Below are 15,763 nucleotides of genomic sequence, written 5' to 3' on the forward strand. Positions count from 1 at the left end.
AAAGGCCTAGAACTCCTGGCTTGATATCCTGTAATCCTACACTCAGAACGCCGTAACCTTTAGTCTTTCACTTCATAAGGTGTCCATTAAGATCCCCGACTTAAGCCGTGGGAAAGTCATCGATCGATCCCAGAACCTCCTCTGTTCCGCCTCCCTGGTTCTTCAGTCCCACCTTTTTGCGAGACTTCTTCACCACTGTCTTGGCATCCTTGTCGTCCTTGGAATCCCCAGTTGGGTTGCGCAGCATGTCCTCTTGCATTTCCTTCTCCTTCGCATGCTGGTCCTCGATCCGCTTCTTTTCTTCATCCAGTTCTTGCTGGACAATCTTGGGATCATCGTAGACGGTGTTCGTCATCTCTGAGTAAGTTGCAATGTCGATGGTCTCAGATGGGCCCATCAATGTGTCCTTGATTCGTTGCGGATCTCGGCGTTCTTCATTGTTGAACTTCAACTTGATCTGACGACGAGATCGGCCCGGAAACATTTTGCTGATAACCATGAAATCAGTACCGAACATGCGGAGCCCGCGATAAAACAGATCTGTCATCTCTTCATCCCATGTTTCAGTCTTGGTCCGCTTGCCGTACGACGCCTGGTTGATCTTCCGGGTGAATGAGCTTTCCACCACATCTTCGAGATCGCCGGCGGCTCGGGCGGCATCCGCGTGACGATCGACCTGCAACGATGTATTATCCAGCACGATCTCACCATTAACGATTCGCATAAGGGGCCCGCTTTGGGGTTTCCAATCGACTGGTTGTTCGGCTTTCTCCTGTTCGGCTTCAATTTGCTTGACGGGTGTCCCTGGCCTAGGGGTTCCGCCCTGCTTCTTCCGTTCTTCTTCAGCCTTATCAATCTTGCGTAGCTCTGTCTCACGCTTGGATTTCTTTCCAGTTCTGAGGTCTTTGCAAAGTTCTGACATTTTTACAACATTTGGCAAGATCTCCACAGTCTCTGCGCCTTCAGGGGTGGGTTCGCGCTTCTTGCGGGTGCGCTTTGGTTTCTCGCTACCCTCAGGATCCGACGTACCGGCCTTTGAGTACTTTCGTTTTTTTGGTTTTGTTGGATCTGGGGTGGAAATATTGGATTCACTGGTCGTTGCGCTTGCATCTTCAATTGTAGGCACGATTGACTGGGAGCCTCGACGGCTTACCGCCGCAGATATAGACTTCTTGCGAGCTGGGGCCGCAACCGATGCAGTCGATGTAGTTCGAGCGCGTTTTGCTGGTCGAACCTCTTTTGGGGCGATTTGATCGGTTTCGGGTTGAGATTGAGGTAGAGCTTCGGTTGAATCGACGAGGTTTTCTGCGGCCCGCGCTGTTTCGATCCTGGCGTATTCTAGAAGAGCCTTCTCTGGTCCATGCTCCTCGGAAGATGTAGTCTGAGACTCTCTGGTCGGTGCATTGGCGGGAGACGGCGTGGGTTGAGTGGAAGGAGGGGTAGGCGGGGCGGTCAAAACAGTTGTGGGTTGTGAAATAGAGGTAGAGACATCACGTTGCTGTGGATGAGGAATCGCACCCGACTGTGGGATAGACGTTGGCTTTGCGATGGCAATCGGCTTGCGGATCGGGGCTGGCTTTGAAATTGCAGTCGGCTTGGGGATCGGAGTGGGCTTTGAGATTGCAGTTGGCTTAGGGATTGGAGTCGGCTTGGTGATAGGTGTAGCGGTAGGTGTGACGATCTGTGGAGCGGTGGCAGTGGTGACAGAATTGACATCTGTAGGAGTCGGGGAAGCAACTGCAGTATCCAAAGCAGTGGGTGTTTGTTCCGTGGTAATCGCAGCAACTGACGCAGGTGAGGCCTCTGTGACTGCCTCTGGCGCCGGCTCTACAGTAACATGAGAGGCCAGATTAGAGTCAGTTACATCTTTAGCTTTGTCGTCCTGAACCGGCTCGACTGGCAACTGCTGAACAGCACTGGGTCGTCTTGCTGGTGCGGCGGCAGGCGCACGGCGGATAGGCGCCTTCGGGGCGAATTTCTTGCCAGTTTTATCTGTCAAACAGACAGTTAGAGGTTGTACAGGCAGGCGCAGCTCAGATAGAACTCACTGATTGCAGAGCTGGAGAAGGACTTCATGGCTGCCCATTGCTCTAGGGTGTGGATTGATGAAGATCATAAAAAAGTTCCAGGCCGGGGAAGTGGACGATAGTCACGTGATGACACTAGGCGGACGCTAAACCTCGTTGAAAATCCTCCTGTCTTCAACTCCTCGATCTCTGCCATCCCACCCCTTCTATTGTCTGCTCGCCCACCCTTTCTTTACTTCCGCTTCTTTTGCTTTATTTTACTGGCTATTCTCCTTCTACCGGACTCTCCCTCGACAGGATTGGACACAGTCGCGAGATCTGCGTCTGGCTGACTGACGGACGGTCCGGTGGCCATAATAGCCTTCCCATTTCGAGTGTAGCCACTGATGCCGGCCATCGAGCCCCCCGTCCCGTCTACAGAGCCCGGTCTTGTCAAGATGGAAGACCGAAAGAGGCCCGCTGCGGACAGCAATGACTCGGCTCCGCCGTTGAAGAAACAGGCCACTAGTGTTAACGGTGGCAGCAAGCCTCATCCTGATGCTGATATGCCATGGAAAGATGATTTGGAGGTGAGTTCGTCTTTTTCTTATTCCGCGATCTGGATATCCTGTTTTGGTCTCCTGTTGGATATATGCTAACATGGCCTTTTGCGATAGCGATTCCAAAAAGAAGCGATTCTGCGCCAGATGCAAGAGTATAAACGGGAGAAATCATCACTGGAATCGCGTTTGAGCCAGATGTCAAAGGCTGCCACGTTTCACAATGACCACCTTCGTGTCATCGATTTGTGGTTCAAACAGGTAAAATTCCATTTCTTTGTCTCGGCCGACTTGAGATAAATATGGGAACATGATCTAATCTCGCAGCAGTTAATTGATGAAGTGAAATTGCTACTTGGATCATCGCAAGCAGAAGACCAAGGTCAGTACTTTTATTTTAGCCCCGCATCACCCCCATTATTGCCAATATTGACTATAATCGAAGAAACTTCCTTCAAAAGCTCATTACAGTTCGAAGATGTTGAAGAGTTTGAAACACATCTGAAATCGAGGTCGGAGGATATTCGCGCAATAATTTCTCAAGTTCAGTCTAAGTCTCAAGATGCGCCTGCCGACCTTTCAGAGGTACAAACCCGCCTTGCAAAGAAATTGGCCGAGGAAAAAGTAACGATTGCGGAACTCGAAAAAACCCTAGCCGAAAAACAACAGTTAGAGGAAAGCCTCGAGGAAGCCTCGTTGCGGTATCTGGTAGCCGAGAAGAAACTTGATCGTGCGAAGAGTTTGACTGTCGCAAAATTAGAAAAGCAGCAGTCTATGGGTATCCAACGACCAGGGGAAACGGCACAATCCAAGCGCGAAGAATCGTCCCCCGCCAACGGAGGAACCCCTGCTGGAGACCGCAACCCCGAGTTGGAAGAAGCCAATAACAAGCTCACTGCAATTTCGGAGAAACAAAAGGAGCAAGTCCAGAAATTAGAAGCCGAAAATGCCAGCCTACTAGGCCAGATCACCGAAATCAAAGTCAAGGTTGGATCCACTCCGTCGTTACATTGTCGTTTTGTCGCTCACATCGGGTTCCCAGTCTTCAAACTTCACGGATGACGATTACGCCCATACGCATTTGTTCAAACACCTTCGGTCACAATACGACGATGTAGTCAAGCGAATCAACCATCTGGAAGCAACGAACGTCCAACTTCGTGAGGAAGCAGAGAAATACCGCTCAGAAAGAACCGCATACAAGATGCAGGTGGAGGATGAAACTCAAAGTACAATCGCCGAGAAAGAAGCTCAGTTGATGAGGGCTGAAACGGACCTTGCTCGGATACGGAATGCCCGCGACGAACTTCTGGCCGACCAGCAGATGCGGAAGGCCGCGCAAGATCAAAAGAAGACTTCCAGTCTGAAACTACAAGAACTAGCAGACGCTAGAGAAGCCCGAATCACAGCTTTGGAGTCAGAAAGTCAAAGATTGCGCCTGCAGATTGAGGGGTCCAAGTGTGACGACAATATTAACGATATGCCACTGGAGGAGCTTCGCGCCAAGTACACCAGTCTGGAACGCCAGTACTCCATGCTCAACACCGAGTTAACATCCATGCAGACGGCCTATACGAAGTTCGCTACTCTCGCATCGCAGAAAGTCACAGACTTTGGGGCTATGGAAGAAAAGGTCGCACGGCTAACCGCGGAGAAGTCTAAGGCAGATCAAAAGTTCTTTGCTGCAATGAAGAGCAAAGAGGCACGGGATGTCGAAGTCAGAACACTCAGAATGCAAAGCTCCAAGACGTCAGACATTGTGTCGCAGCTGAAGGAGTCTGAAGCAGCCACCCGGTCGTTGGTGTCCAATATGGATAAACAAGCCAGTGAGACCAAGGAGGCACTAAATACAGCCCTCAGCAAGTACCGGGTCACCCAGCAGCAGTTGACCGAGAGCAACATCCTCACAGAAGGCTTAAAACAACAAGTTGCTGAACTGAAGGGGATTTCGATATCCAAGGACTCAACATTGAGCAGCACCACCTCTGCTTTGCGGCAAGCCGAGACAGAGGTCGCCGGCTTGAAACAGTCGCTTTCGGATACCAAGAAGAGTCTGGACAATTGGAAGAACAAGAGTCTAGGCAATTCGTCCTCGGAATATGAAATGCTGCGGGTATGTTAAATTCTCACATTCGTTAATGAACCAAATCTAACCTCTCTTAGACACTTGCACTGTGCACCGTGTGCCGTCGCAACTTCAAAAACACGGCGATCAAAACATGTGGCCATGTATTCTGCAGAGATTGCGTCGAAGAGCGTCTCACCTCTCGCTCTCGCAAATGCCCCAATTGCGGCAAATCTTTTGGAAGCAACGACCACATGCATATCACCCTCTGATCGATCTACCAATCTCTGTATTATATCTTCCTTTCGATGCTTTCCTATTTACGCCTATCGTTTTTTAGTGTGTCCAATCTGGACAGGGTCATGGTGTGGTGTTTTTATGTGTGATTTAGCAGGTGCAGGTCTGGTTTGGGCCGGCGTTTGACGAGTTATGCACGGTCAGCCCTAACTCGAGGCATTTTTTTATCTTTTTCTTCTTTTTCTCTTCTCCTCTTTTTCCCCATTATGAAAAAAATTAATGGTGGGTTTATCAAGGCGCAGGGGCGTCATTCGTCATTGTCTCTGGATGAAAAGCCGGCGCACACTGATTTTTCTCAAGAGGCTGAGCTATTCTAGATTTCTGTGTCATGTAGGACTACCGTGTACGGAGCAAAAGAAGTACGAAAGAACATGACGAATGCAATGTGAGGATTTTCTACGCCCCTATGTCTTGAATGTCTTCACTATAAAAAAAAGACCTTGGTTCTCGATCCTTGATATGGTCATATTCTCATGAGTTGAAGATTCGACTATACAACAATTCATGTCTGCCAACCCAAAGATCCAGCGCAGGGACAACCTGTCCAGCCTCCTCAACAAGGGTATTCCACTCGCGCCCAATGCGCCTCATCATCGTATCCTGCAGCTCCTGACTAGCCAACACATTCTGCGCCTGGTAAGGGCCCATGACACCCGCCCTAACAGCCGCGCTAAGCACAGCCTTAGCATGATTCATCACAAAGACATACGCCGTCTGTTGCAAGTCCAGACCCATAGCCCGGCAAACCACACCCCACAGCGGGGCAAAGTGGCCCTTGGGACCAAGGTCTTCGTCCTCCTCGAGACAAGACTTCAACGCGTCAGACAATTCGTCAATAGCAGTGGCAGCGGTCTCAGCGTCTTCCGATACCGGGTTCCCTGCGAAACTAGCTCTAAACGCGCGCTCCCAGACACCGATGAGGGCGCGCCCTTGGGCAATGCTTGCGCGTTGTGCGACAATGCACGGCGTTGATGCGTCCAGGTCGTTGTCTAGTGTGTCCAGGGTTGAGGGGTGTCGATATCCTGCTAGCACGTAGGGGAGTGATGTGCTTGAGATTGAGGCGATAGAGAGTTTGAGGAAGCGGTGGAAGGAGCTTATTGGGGATGTGCGAGAGGGCTTATTGTGAGCTAGGTATGATTCTAGTCCGCTCGAGTAGGCGAAGGAGCCTAGTGGGAGGGCGGAGTCTGAGAGGAGAAGGAGGGCGTGGAGCGATGTGCGGGTTGTGGAGGTAAGTTTGGAATTATTGGTATTATTATATGGTTCTATACCGGATTAGTTGGAGATATATTATACGGCATTGGAGGTACATATTTACCTACCTTTAACGGCCCATGAGGAGGGTGGGCTTGGGTATTCGGAGGCTGCTAGTTGAGCGCGGGCATCTTGGAGGCGCGACTCGAGAAGGGTGACCTCGGCTTCGAGGTCTTGAGTATCTTTGATGAGCATATTGTAGTTAACAAATATGTAATAAAGGTATGAATTTATGTAATTTGTATAGAGTACAGATTTAATAGGTGAAAATTGAAGTATCTGAACTAGAGGGAGCGAAACTGGTGTTTTATAGAAAGAAGCTCGCCGATCGGCAAAAAAAAGCGGGCAGGTCGGAGGCCGCCGCACACGTCCGAGAGCTCCCTATCAGCTTGACTGTTTCATATTATTAACTGGTTTTGGGGGTGTTGAACACTTCCTATCTTGCTGATCTTTTCTCCTGTTTTCCCCGCGTCATGAACTAAGGTCTTCTCCACAACCATGTCAGGCAAGCGTCTGCTCGACGTCCTCCAATTCCTCAATGTGTCCAAAACGGTCGCAGCCAAACACCTGGCCATCCGGCAACATCAACTAGATGTCTACACACGCACGTCCTCTTTGACAAAGGGCATCAAGGCCCAAACAGAGGGCCTGATCCTGACCGCTCAAGCCGCCGCCGCATTGGCACGCCGATTTGACGAACCCTCGAAACCACCTTCGCCGAGCCCGGCAGACTTCCCCGAGTCGACGGCCGATAAGCCGCCCGCCAGCACTGCAACATCGCCACCTCCCGACGTCGCCCGCAAATTACAACGTCAGGCCGAATCGCAGATCCCGGCTTCCGCGGCAACATACAGTGGCAACGAGAAACCGAGCGTTTTGGATGTGAGCAAGCAACAGGATGTCTTCTATGAGCCATCGACGCGGTCGGAGCTGAATCTCTCGGGACTGCCGAGGGTGAAGGTACCGAAGGTCGCAGGCGATGCTCAAGTTGGTAGTGACGGGTTGAATGCGGATGTTTTCCACTCGTCCGTTGAACCGAATAAGCCTGCTCCGGTCGAGCAAGAGATGTCGGATGAGATGATCCAAGGTCTTTTCCACAGCCCAAGAGTGTCGCGCATGATATCCGGAAAACCGCCGCCAAAGAGAGATTGGAAGCTGGCCACAAAGCCTCAGCAACCGAGCGCGAATGTTGCTGAGCCAATCTCCCCAGTGACTCCAAAATCCGAGGCCCAGGAGATGGAGGAGCTTGCGGCCAGTGTTGCCGAAGACGTCGTGCCCAGTGCGGCCACCGTCAGCGAGCCCGAGAAACAACAAGCGTACCAGATGCTGGAGTCGCGTGTGCCGTCCTCTCGACTGGGTAGACTATGGCAGTACGGTGGTCTAGCGACCTCGATGGCATTTGGCGCTGTCGGGGAAGGTTTACGCCGAGCCACTGGCAGCCAAGACAATGGGTCGATTATGTTCAGTGCTGGTAACATGGAACGAATGGTAGCCAAGCTGTCAAAAATGCGTGGGGCCGCTCTCAAGCTGGGACAGATGCTGAGTATCCAAGGTACGTTGCACCCTCTGGCTCACTGGTGACTCTAATACCCATGCTAATTATTTTAGACTCCAACATGCTCCCCGAACCAATCCAGCAAGTTCTCCAACGCGTGCAAGATCGCGCAGACTACATGCCTGCCTGGCAGCGCGACAAAGTCCTCACAGACAACCTCGGGCCCGACTGGCGCGACCTCTTCACCACCTTTAACGAGGTACCTATGGCAGCAGCCTCAATCGGACAAGTTCATTCAGCTGTCCTCAAAAGCACCGGCCAACCTGTCGCCGTGAAAGTTCAATACCCAGGCGTCGCCGACTCAATCGATAGCGACCTGAATAATCTTTCAATTCTTCTAACAGCCTCCCGCCTCCTCCCCAAGGGCCTGTTCCTCGACAAAACAATCGCGAACGCCCGCACTGAGCTAGCATGGGAGTGCGACTATATCCGTGAAGCCGAAGGCGCCAACCGCTTCCGTGAGCTCCTAGCCGACGATCCGGTCTTCGTCGTCCCCGAAATAATTGCCCACGCCTCAGGCAAGCAAGTCCTCACAATGGAAATGTTAGACGGCGTAGCCGTTACCAAAGTAACAGACTTTACCCAAAAACAACGTGACTGGATCGGCACACAAATAATGCGCCTGTGTCTCCGTGAGATCGCCGAATTCCACTACATGCAAACCGACCCGAACTGGACAAACTTCTTGTACAACGCGTCCACCAACAAACTTGAACTTTTGGACTTCGGCGCCTCCCGCGCCTATCCGGAAGAATTTATAACGTCCTACGTGCGCACGCTAGTCGCCGCATCACGCAACGACCGCCAAGCCTGCCACGACCTCTCCATCAAGCTGGGATATCTGACAGGAATGGAATCGCAAGCAATGGTCGACGCACACGTGAGCTCGATCATTACTATCGCGGAGCCGTTCATGCTTTCCTCGCCTGATTTGTACGACTTCCGTAACCAGACGATCACGGACCGCGTGCGCGAGTTTATTCCAGTTATGATTCGGGAACGGTTGGCGCCGCCGCCTGAGGAGACGTACTCACTGCATCGCAAGTTGAGTGGGGCGTTCTTGCTTTGTGCTAGACTTGGTAGCTCGGTGCCTTGTAAGGCTTTGTTCGTTGAGGCTGTTGAGGCGGCGCGGCGAAATGGGTTGAAGGTGTAGAGAGAAGATGTGGCTATGTACTATAGGACTCTGTAGACTACTGTATACTATATATTAAAGAACCAAATTTTGGAATTTTGGATAGTATGAGGCTCCTACCTATGCGTATCTAGGTCTGTACTTAGTACTCCGTACATATGTACATACTAGTCCTTTAATTTACAGGGGCTTTTGATAGTGGAGCATATGGATTCCTGCAAGCCATGAGCCCCCACACCAGTGGAGTTGAGCCCCAACACCTCCCTTGGCTCAGGAGAACCTCTTGATATCCTCGATATCCAATTTTACTTTCACTTCGTGGGTTATCACGAACCAGGTGATCACAATTCTCCATCATGTCTTCGGACCTCGCAGAAGACGACTATCTCAGTGACTATTCACATGTGAGGAAAGATGCGATAGGTGTGCCACTTTTTCGGCTAGCCTTGGCCACGGCAGTAGTTGGATTTGCCCTGGTGAGGTTCCATTCTTTTGACGGAGATAGGATAACACACTGACTATCTGAAGGCTGCCTACGTAGATAGGAATGTAACTGCAACATTCATCGCATCCTCAATACCAAGAGAAGAACGGTGGAGATTCTCCAGACAAAACTTCCGAGGTTTGCCAATCATCTTGTTTCATCGATTATTGAAGTGTTTCCTCCTTTCCTTATTCCCTGCATCTGGCTCTAGCCTCATGAAATGCTTTCTCCTGAGTGTGATCTCAGACTTGGTACTTTCAACTCTCAAGGTATCCAACGTGCATACCGTTCTCAATATATCGCAAGTCCCTTTGCACCGACGCATTTTCAATCAGTCGATCTGGTTCGATATCTTCCCGGCTACTTTATTGTATAGCAGTGCGTGGAACTCATGCTTTTATCTTACCGTCTACACCATTCGGGCATTGGGCTTTGTGGAAGATGAATTCACTATAATCTCAAGGAACATTTCGCTCTATGTTGTCCTTTTCACGTTTGGAATCCTTTACTTTGGAGCTATGGTTCCAGCGTATGCCATTTTTGTCCGCGTTGCTGTTTCGCTGAACCCATTCCAGGACACTCGGAGACAAACCAGGAATTTGGATATCAAGAGCGCATGGGGTAGTTTGTCATGGTCTACTCTTCGTATGCTTCTTGGGCCATTTTACATGGTCTTTCTCTTTGAATTCGCGGCTGCGTCCTGCATCATGTTGTGCTCCCTCATGTACTTCCCAGAAGACAAGTACCATGAGGTAGGGCGGGTTTTTGTTAAATACGCCGGGTAGACTGATCTTGTTCACGAGGATAAGCTTTCTGAATACGAGACAAGATAAAAACAAAAATCAGTGGCAAAAAGTTGGTTGTATTCAATTTACAGTCCCGGTTACCTGGAACAATCTTACGCCTCTGTGGAGTCCGAATTCACAAGAATGCGTGCGAGAACGCATGCTAGGAACATGTAGGATTATTGATTACTAGTAGCAGTGGTTCAAGATAAAAGGGGTATCTGTAGTAGTTACCACGGTTTAGTATCTCGTCCTGTATCTCAAAAGCAACCTCGGTGATCGGCCCATCAACTCGCTCAAACATCATGTCCATCTGGAACTATTTGAAACTCACGACGCACGCACGATCAACAGGTCGGATCATTGAAATATGCTTTCTCGGGCACCTTTGTCCGCAGCCTGAATCAATCACCAAAGTAACGCTCAAGGGATCAAGGCGATCAGCCCCAAGGTGAAAAGGTCAAGGGGTCTAAAGCCCACACCGAGACCACCAAGCTCGATTGTCGCTATGGGATATCTGGGGCGTTTAGATGCGGAAGAATGCAGGCCCACAGCAATATCCATCATGGAGACGAGGTTGGTCTTCGTCACCCTCTACCTAATCGAGTTTCCGCTCAAGGTCTTCCAAAGGTAGAATCTGCTTATAGAAGCGGAGCCCGGCGAGCCGTTGGTGTAAGGTATAAGGACACGCATTTTTATCAGTCTGTTTCTGTTCGAAAATGCATGAATGGTCGACCAAAATGATAATGAAGACGTTGATTAGGTAGACGGTCCAGAGGATAATACTGATACCAGTATCCATGCTCCCATTGAAGAAGGAGCAAGCGTATCGAAATAGGGCTAGAATAAAATAGGTCACTTATAGACTTATAAAGCTTACATAGATAGTTATAATACTAGTAGTTCTGACTATTATATATCTCTATGAAATAATAAATAGAGAAAACCTATAAGGACCGCGAATTAGTATTAGCCTACCCCTAAAGAGATACTTATAAGTATATTATATACTAGATAAACTACTATAGGATAGGTTATACTAGCTTATAGGGAGAATGATAAATAGGAGGTATAATAGAGGGTACTAATTCGATACTAGTATAATAATAAAGAAAGACCAAAAAGGAGGTGATTTAATAATAAAGTAGTAGATTAAAGGTAAGGAAGATAAAGTGGCTATGTACTATAGACTCTGTAGACTACTATATACTATATCTTAAAGAAACAAGCGTTGTCTGAAGGGCTCCAATTTCCAGCATCAAAAGGGCGACCCCACTATCAATGTCAGCCGCCTGAAAAAAAAGCAAGCATAGCGGGCCCCATGTGCACGATATCCCTGGAATGGGAGCATTCAAATATTTGTAGGTGTGTGAAATTCTGCTACATCTGGGCCATGATTTTTAAGCTTACCCTGTGATCCCTAGGGCTGCCCAGGTGAGCAGTAGTCCACAGCTTTGTTTGTTTCTCTGAGAATATGCGCCCTACCGCCTGGACAGCGCTTAGCAAAATGCACAATGACGCAGACGTTGCTACAGAGCGACCTATTTCCGACTCAGCTGAGATGACCTGCTCAGGTGCATGCATAGGCGCCTAATGGGGCGGTGGAATTCAACCCGACGAGGCGATGTTGTCAATCTGCTTCGCGGCGTCGACAGAGCTCGGGTTTGTCGTAAGCTACCTAGTTTCTGTCAAGCATCGAATTCCAAAGAAAATCCACATCAACCCCAAAATATTTAAATTAAAGTCGCAGATTACTTTCTGAATCAGGTATAACTTATGTAGGTCTCTATATACAGCTCCCGAGGTCGATCAAAATATCCAGTGCCCTAGGGCCCAAGACTGAGCTTTCTCTAACAGAATTAGTAAAAATGATGAACTCGAATAGTGCAGAGCTATTGCAAGCCTTCGAAATAGCAACTGTTCAGCTCAAGTTTTGTCCTAATCGTGTTTGGGCTGTCGCAGGTGAGGACCTACCGAATTTGCTACCGCATGTAGAGACACATGAGGATCATATCGAGCGAAACAAACACGAACTCTGCACTTTCGACTTTTGCGAATATTCCCGCCGTGACTTCACATCCGTCCCGCAGCGGTGTGAATGTAAGACAGAAGATTGCAGAAAGATCGGGTATCAGTTTCCAAGAAGAGTACTTGACGAAGCTGCGAGAAGTGGCAAATCAACTGTGTGGAAGTTAGCTGGACAAGTCATGCTTGAATCTCCACGACCTTTTATGGCAGTCTCGCACGTCTGGTCAGATGGAACCGGCGCCGGATCCTGGCAAGAGGGAGAAGTTAAGGAATGCCTATATGGATTTTTCCGAGATATCGCAGAGGACTTTGGATGCGAGGGAATATGGTGGGACACGATTTCCATTCCACGGGAAAAGGCTGCTCGCACGCAAGCTGTAAGCAGAATGCACATCAACTACCAGGACGCTCGGATTACTTTGGTGCATGACTTGTTTCTGCGAAACTGGGAGTGGGACCCTCAAACTGCCTGCTTCGCTATTCTTATGTCGCCTTGGTTTAGTCGTGGCTGGACTGCCCTAGAGTTGGCTCAATCACCTAAGGTTAAAATCATTTTCAAAGGTCCTCAAGGCCCAATTATTAAAGATCTGGATGAAGAAATTCTCGCAAAGGAAGATAGCGACGAGGAAGATAAGCATGAAGTACGTCGAAGACGAGCATCTCAGATTATCCGCAACCTACGGAGGCCAATTACTTCAGTGAACAAGCTCTTGGCGGTGCTAGGCTCACGTTATACCTCTTGGCCAAAGGATTTATCTATAATTTCAGCACTCCTAGTGGGTGTTGAACCAGATGAATCACAGCAGAACACCTATATGCGCATAGTACGAAAATTAGCAAAAGTTTCACCAGGTCACCTCTTCCACAATGCTGCGACAATGTCTGGGGGTTCTAGTTGGTGCCCTACAAGTCTATTCTCAATGCCGTTGGACAATAATCCTCGGTCCAGCCTCGGATTCTCAGATACTGGTATTGAAGGGAAGTGGCGCATTATTTCTATGGGAAAGGCACTTGAAAGCAATTTCATGTGGACCGGATCGCATCCGTTAATACGGCATCGAATCCAAGATACCCTCAAGAAGTACCCCAAACGGTGCTTACTTTTAGCTGAGTGTGGTAGCGAGCCCACTCAAAGAGCTCTGCTGGTGAGGATTCTCTCAGAGGGAGGAGAGAATTTTCAGCCTATTCGCTGTCAATATGTTGGTGCAATTAACTTACGCAATAAAATGAAATTCGAAGAAGTCAAAGAAGTGGTGATCGTCCACTCAGATAGAATTTTGTCAGAGCAGAAAGAACAAACACCCATGACTTTCGAAAAGAAGACCAGCGAAGCTCTAAGGCAGGCAATATGGAGAAGAGACTATGCCGTGTTCATGAAGCTGGTTGGGCAAGTGGACTTGAATGACCCGGATGAACTTGGGCGGCGGCCATTACATCTTGCTGCAGAAAGAGGACAAGACCAAATGGTACGGCACTTAGTACATTTAAGAGCTGAACTGAACTTGCGATCTCATAATGGGCAAACCGCATTCCACCACGCTGTCTGGGGAGGCTCTGTTCAAGTGGTGGAGTTTCTCAAGGAGAGAGTTGATGAAATGGCGACAGACAGGAACGGGGATACGGCATTGCACATAGCCACTCATATGGGATTTTTCTTCGTTGCAAAGGCTCTCGTCAGCGATCGTACCATCGATGCACAAGGCTCTAACAACCTGACACCACTTCATATCGCATCGATAAATGGCCACTTAGAACTGGCTAACATGTTCAAAGATGCCAACATCGCAAGCAAAGATAGCAAATTTGGCTGGACGCCGCTACACTGCGCGGCAGATAGTGGAAATCAACATTTGGTGAGACTTTTGCTTGACCGAGGGGCGCAGGTTGACGTGCAAGATAAATACGTTGGTTGGACACCATTACATTTCGCGGCAATAAACGGACATGTAAAGGTGGCGGATACGCTACTTTGCTTTGCAGCCAGCATCAATGCCGAAGATAAATACGGATGGACACCTCTAGAGTTTGCTGAGGCAAATGAACATGTGGAGGTAATTAAGCTGCTGAAGCGTAATGCCGCCAATTTTCCCGCCCTCACTGCCGAAGTTCTTCCATATGGACACAATTGGACACTTCCACACTGCATGGCGATCAATAATGAACGAGGCCTGATCAAGAAATTGTTCAACATCGACATCAAGCACTCTTTTGATAGGAGTGCTCCCGACGCGCCAATACAGCTTGCAGCTGCGAGTAAGCTAGAGACCACGATCCGGAAAATGCTCCACAACGGCACCGGTTCTATTGAAGTTCTGGCATATGAAGGTGACACGCCACTGCACTGGTCGGCACGGCACGGATATGAGAGGTTGACGCGTGTGCTGCTCAACGTAGGCCCAGATAACAGGGAGGCCAAAAACCATGCCACTCGAACGCCTCTGCATTGCGCTACCGAAGAAGGGCAAGAGGCTACAATACGTCTCCTGCTAGATGCCGGTGTCAACAAGGAGGCCAAAATTGAGGGTGGTGAACGATCAATGCATCTTGCTGCCAAGAAAGGACACGAGGCTATTGTGCGTCTGCTGGTAGATGCTGGTGCTGACAAGCAGGCCAAAACTGGTTCGGATGAAACGCCATTGCATTTTGCTGCCAAGAATGGACACAAGACTATCGTGCGTCTGCTGGTCAATGCTGGTGCTGATAAGGAAGCAAAAAGTGTTTCTGGAGGAACGCCATTGCACTATGCTGCCGAGAAAGGGCACGAGACTATTGTACGTATGCTACTAGAGGCTGGCGCTGATAAGGAGGCTGCGACCCGTACTGGTTACACGCCATTGCATTTTGCTGTCAAGAATGGACACAAGGCTATTGTGCGTCTGCTGGTAGATGCTGGGGCTGACAAGGAGGCCAAACTTGAGGGTGGTGAACGACCATTGCATCTTGCTGCCGAGAAAGGACATGAGGCTATTTTCCGTACACTCCTCGAGGCTGGCGCCGACAAGGAGGCCAAAGTCAAACAAAACGATAGGCCATTTCATCTTGCTGCCAAGGGAGGACACGAGACTATCGTACGTATCCTACTAGAGGCTGGCGCTGATAAGGAGGCTGCGACCCGTACTGGTTACACGCCATTGTATATCGCTGCTTATTTTGGACATGAGACTATCGTCCGTCTATTACTGAGGGCGAACGTCGAAACGGAACCATGGAACAATTATAATGGTCGAACACCGCTACATGAAGCTGCTCGAAACGGACGTAAGGCTATCGTGCATCTGCTACTAGAGGCGGGCACCACAAAGGACCCCATAGATGACAATTTGCAATCGCCGCTGCAATATGTGACTAACCACAAGTATACATGGGATGATGACGCTGGAAACGGGTGTAAGGCTATCGCGCGCCTGTTGCTCGGGGAGGTGAAAGACAATAATTCTTAAACGTCACTGCGGATGGCAGCCGCGGCAGGGCATGAGAAATTCGTAGCGTTGCTCGAAGAGGATGGTGCCAACAGACCGAAGATTCCAGATCTTTGGAACCTGAGGTTTCTTCAACACAGCTAGGTACAATGAGCCGCTCAGGCAGGTCGTACGATAGATC

The 15,763-nt window shown here is 49.4% G+C and overlaps 5 protein-coding genes across 5 annotated transcripts; 3 read left to right on the forward strand and 2 right to left on the reverse strand.

The window, feature by feature from the left end:
• Positions 1-100: 100 nt before the first annotated feature.
• On the reverse strand, positions 101-2,076 carry N7500_001769 (transcription factor TFIIIB subunit BDP1; the record flags this gene model as incomplete). Its single annotated transcript, XM_056672915.1, has 2 exons — positions 101-1,992; positions 2,049-2,076. 2 exons carry the CDS (start codon positions 2,074-2,076, stop codon positions 101-103), a joined length of 1,920 nt encoding a protein of 639 aa, XP_056536434.1.
• A 337-nt stretch (positions 2,077-2,413) lies between these two features.
• N7500_001770 (E3 ubiquitin-protein ligase BRE1) lies at positions 2,414-4,903 on the forward strand (the record flags this gene model as incomplete). Its single annotated transcript, XM_056672916.1, has 6 exons — positions 2,414-2,596; positions 2,684-2,827; positions 2,894-2,948; positions 3,012-3,553; positions 3,609-4,679; positions 4,730-4,903. 6 exons carry the CDS (start codon positions 2,414-2,416, stop codon positions 4,901-4,903), a joined length of 2,169 nt encoding a protein of 722 aa, XP_056536435.1.
• Positions 4,904-5,399: 496 nt separating this feature from the next.
• Positions 5,400-6,374, reverse strand: N7500_001771 (urease accessory protein UreF; the record flags this gene model as incomplete). Its single annotated transcript, XM_056672917.1, has 2 exons — positions 5,400-6,190; positions 6,248-6,374. 2 exons carry the CDS (start codon positions 6,372-6,374, stop codon positions 5,400-5,402), a joined length of 918 nt encoding a protein of 305 aa, XP_056536436.1.
• A 303-nt stretch (positions 6,375-6,677) lies between these two features.
• On the forward strand, positions 6,678-8,887 carry N7500_001772 (protein kinase COQ8; the record flags this gene model as incomplete). The annotated part of the gene is made up of 2 exons (XM_056672918.1): positions 6,678-7,731; positions 7,788-8,887. 2 exons carry the CDS (start codon positions 6,678-6,680, stop codon positions 8,885-8,887), a joined length of 2,154 nt encoding a protein of 717 aa, XP_056536437.1.
• A 3,116-nt stretch (positions 8,888-12,003) lies between these two features.
• N7500_001773 (ankyrin repeats (3 copies) domain-containing protein) lies at positions 12,004-15,603 on the forward strand (the record flags this gene model as incomplete). The annotated part of the gene is made up of 1 exon (XM_056672919.1): positions 12,004-15,603. One exon carries the CDS (start codon positions 12,004-12,006, stop codon positions 15,601-15,603), a length of 3,600 nt encoding a protein of 1,199 aa, XP_056536438.1.
• Between the last annotated feature and the right edge of the window lie 160 nt (positions 15,604-15,763).

Source organism: Penicillium coprophilum (genome assembly GCF_028826855.1).
Source record: "Penicillium coprophilum strain IBT 35676 chromosome Unknown utg000002l_segment0_segment0, whole genome shotgun sequence".
NCBI classification, from domain to species: domain Eukaryota; kingdom Fungi; phylum Ascomycota; class Eurotiomycetes; order Eurotiales; family Aspergillaceae; genus Penicillium; species Penicillium coprophilum.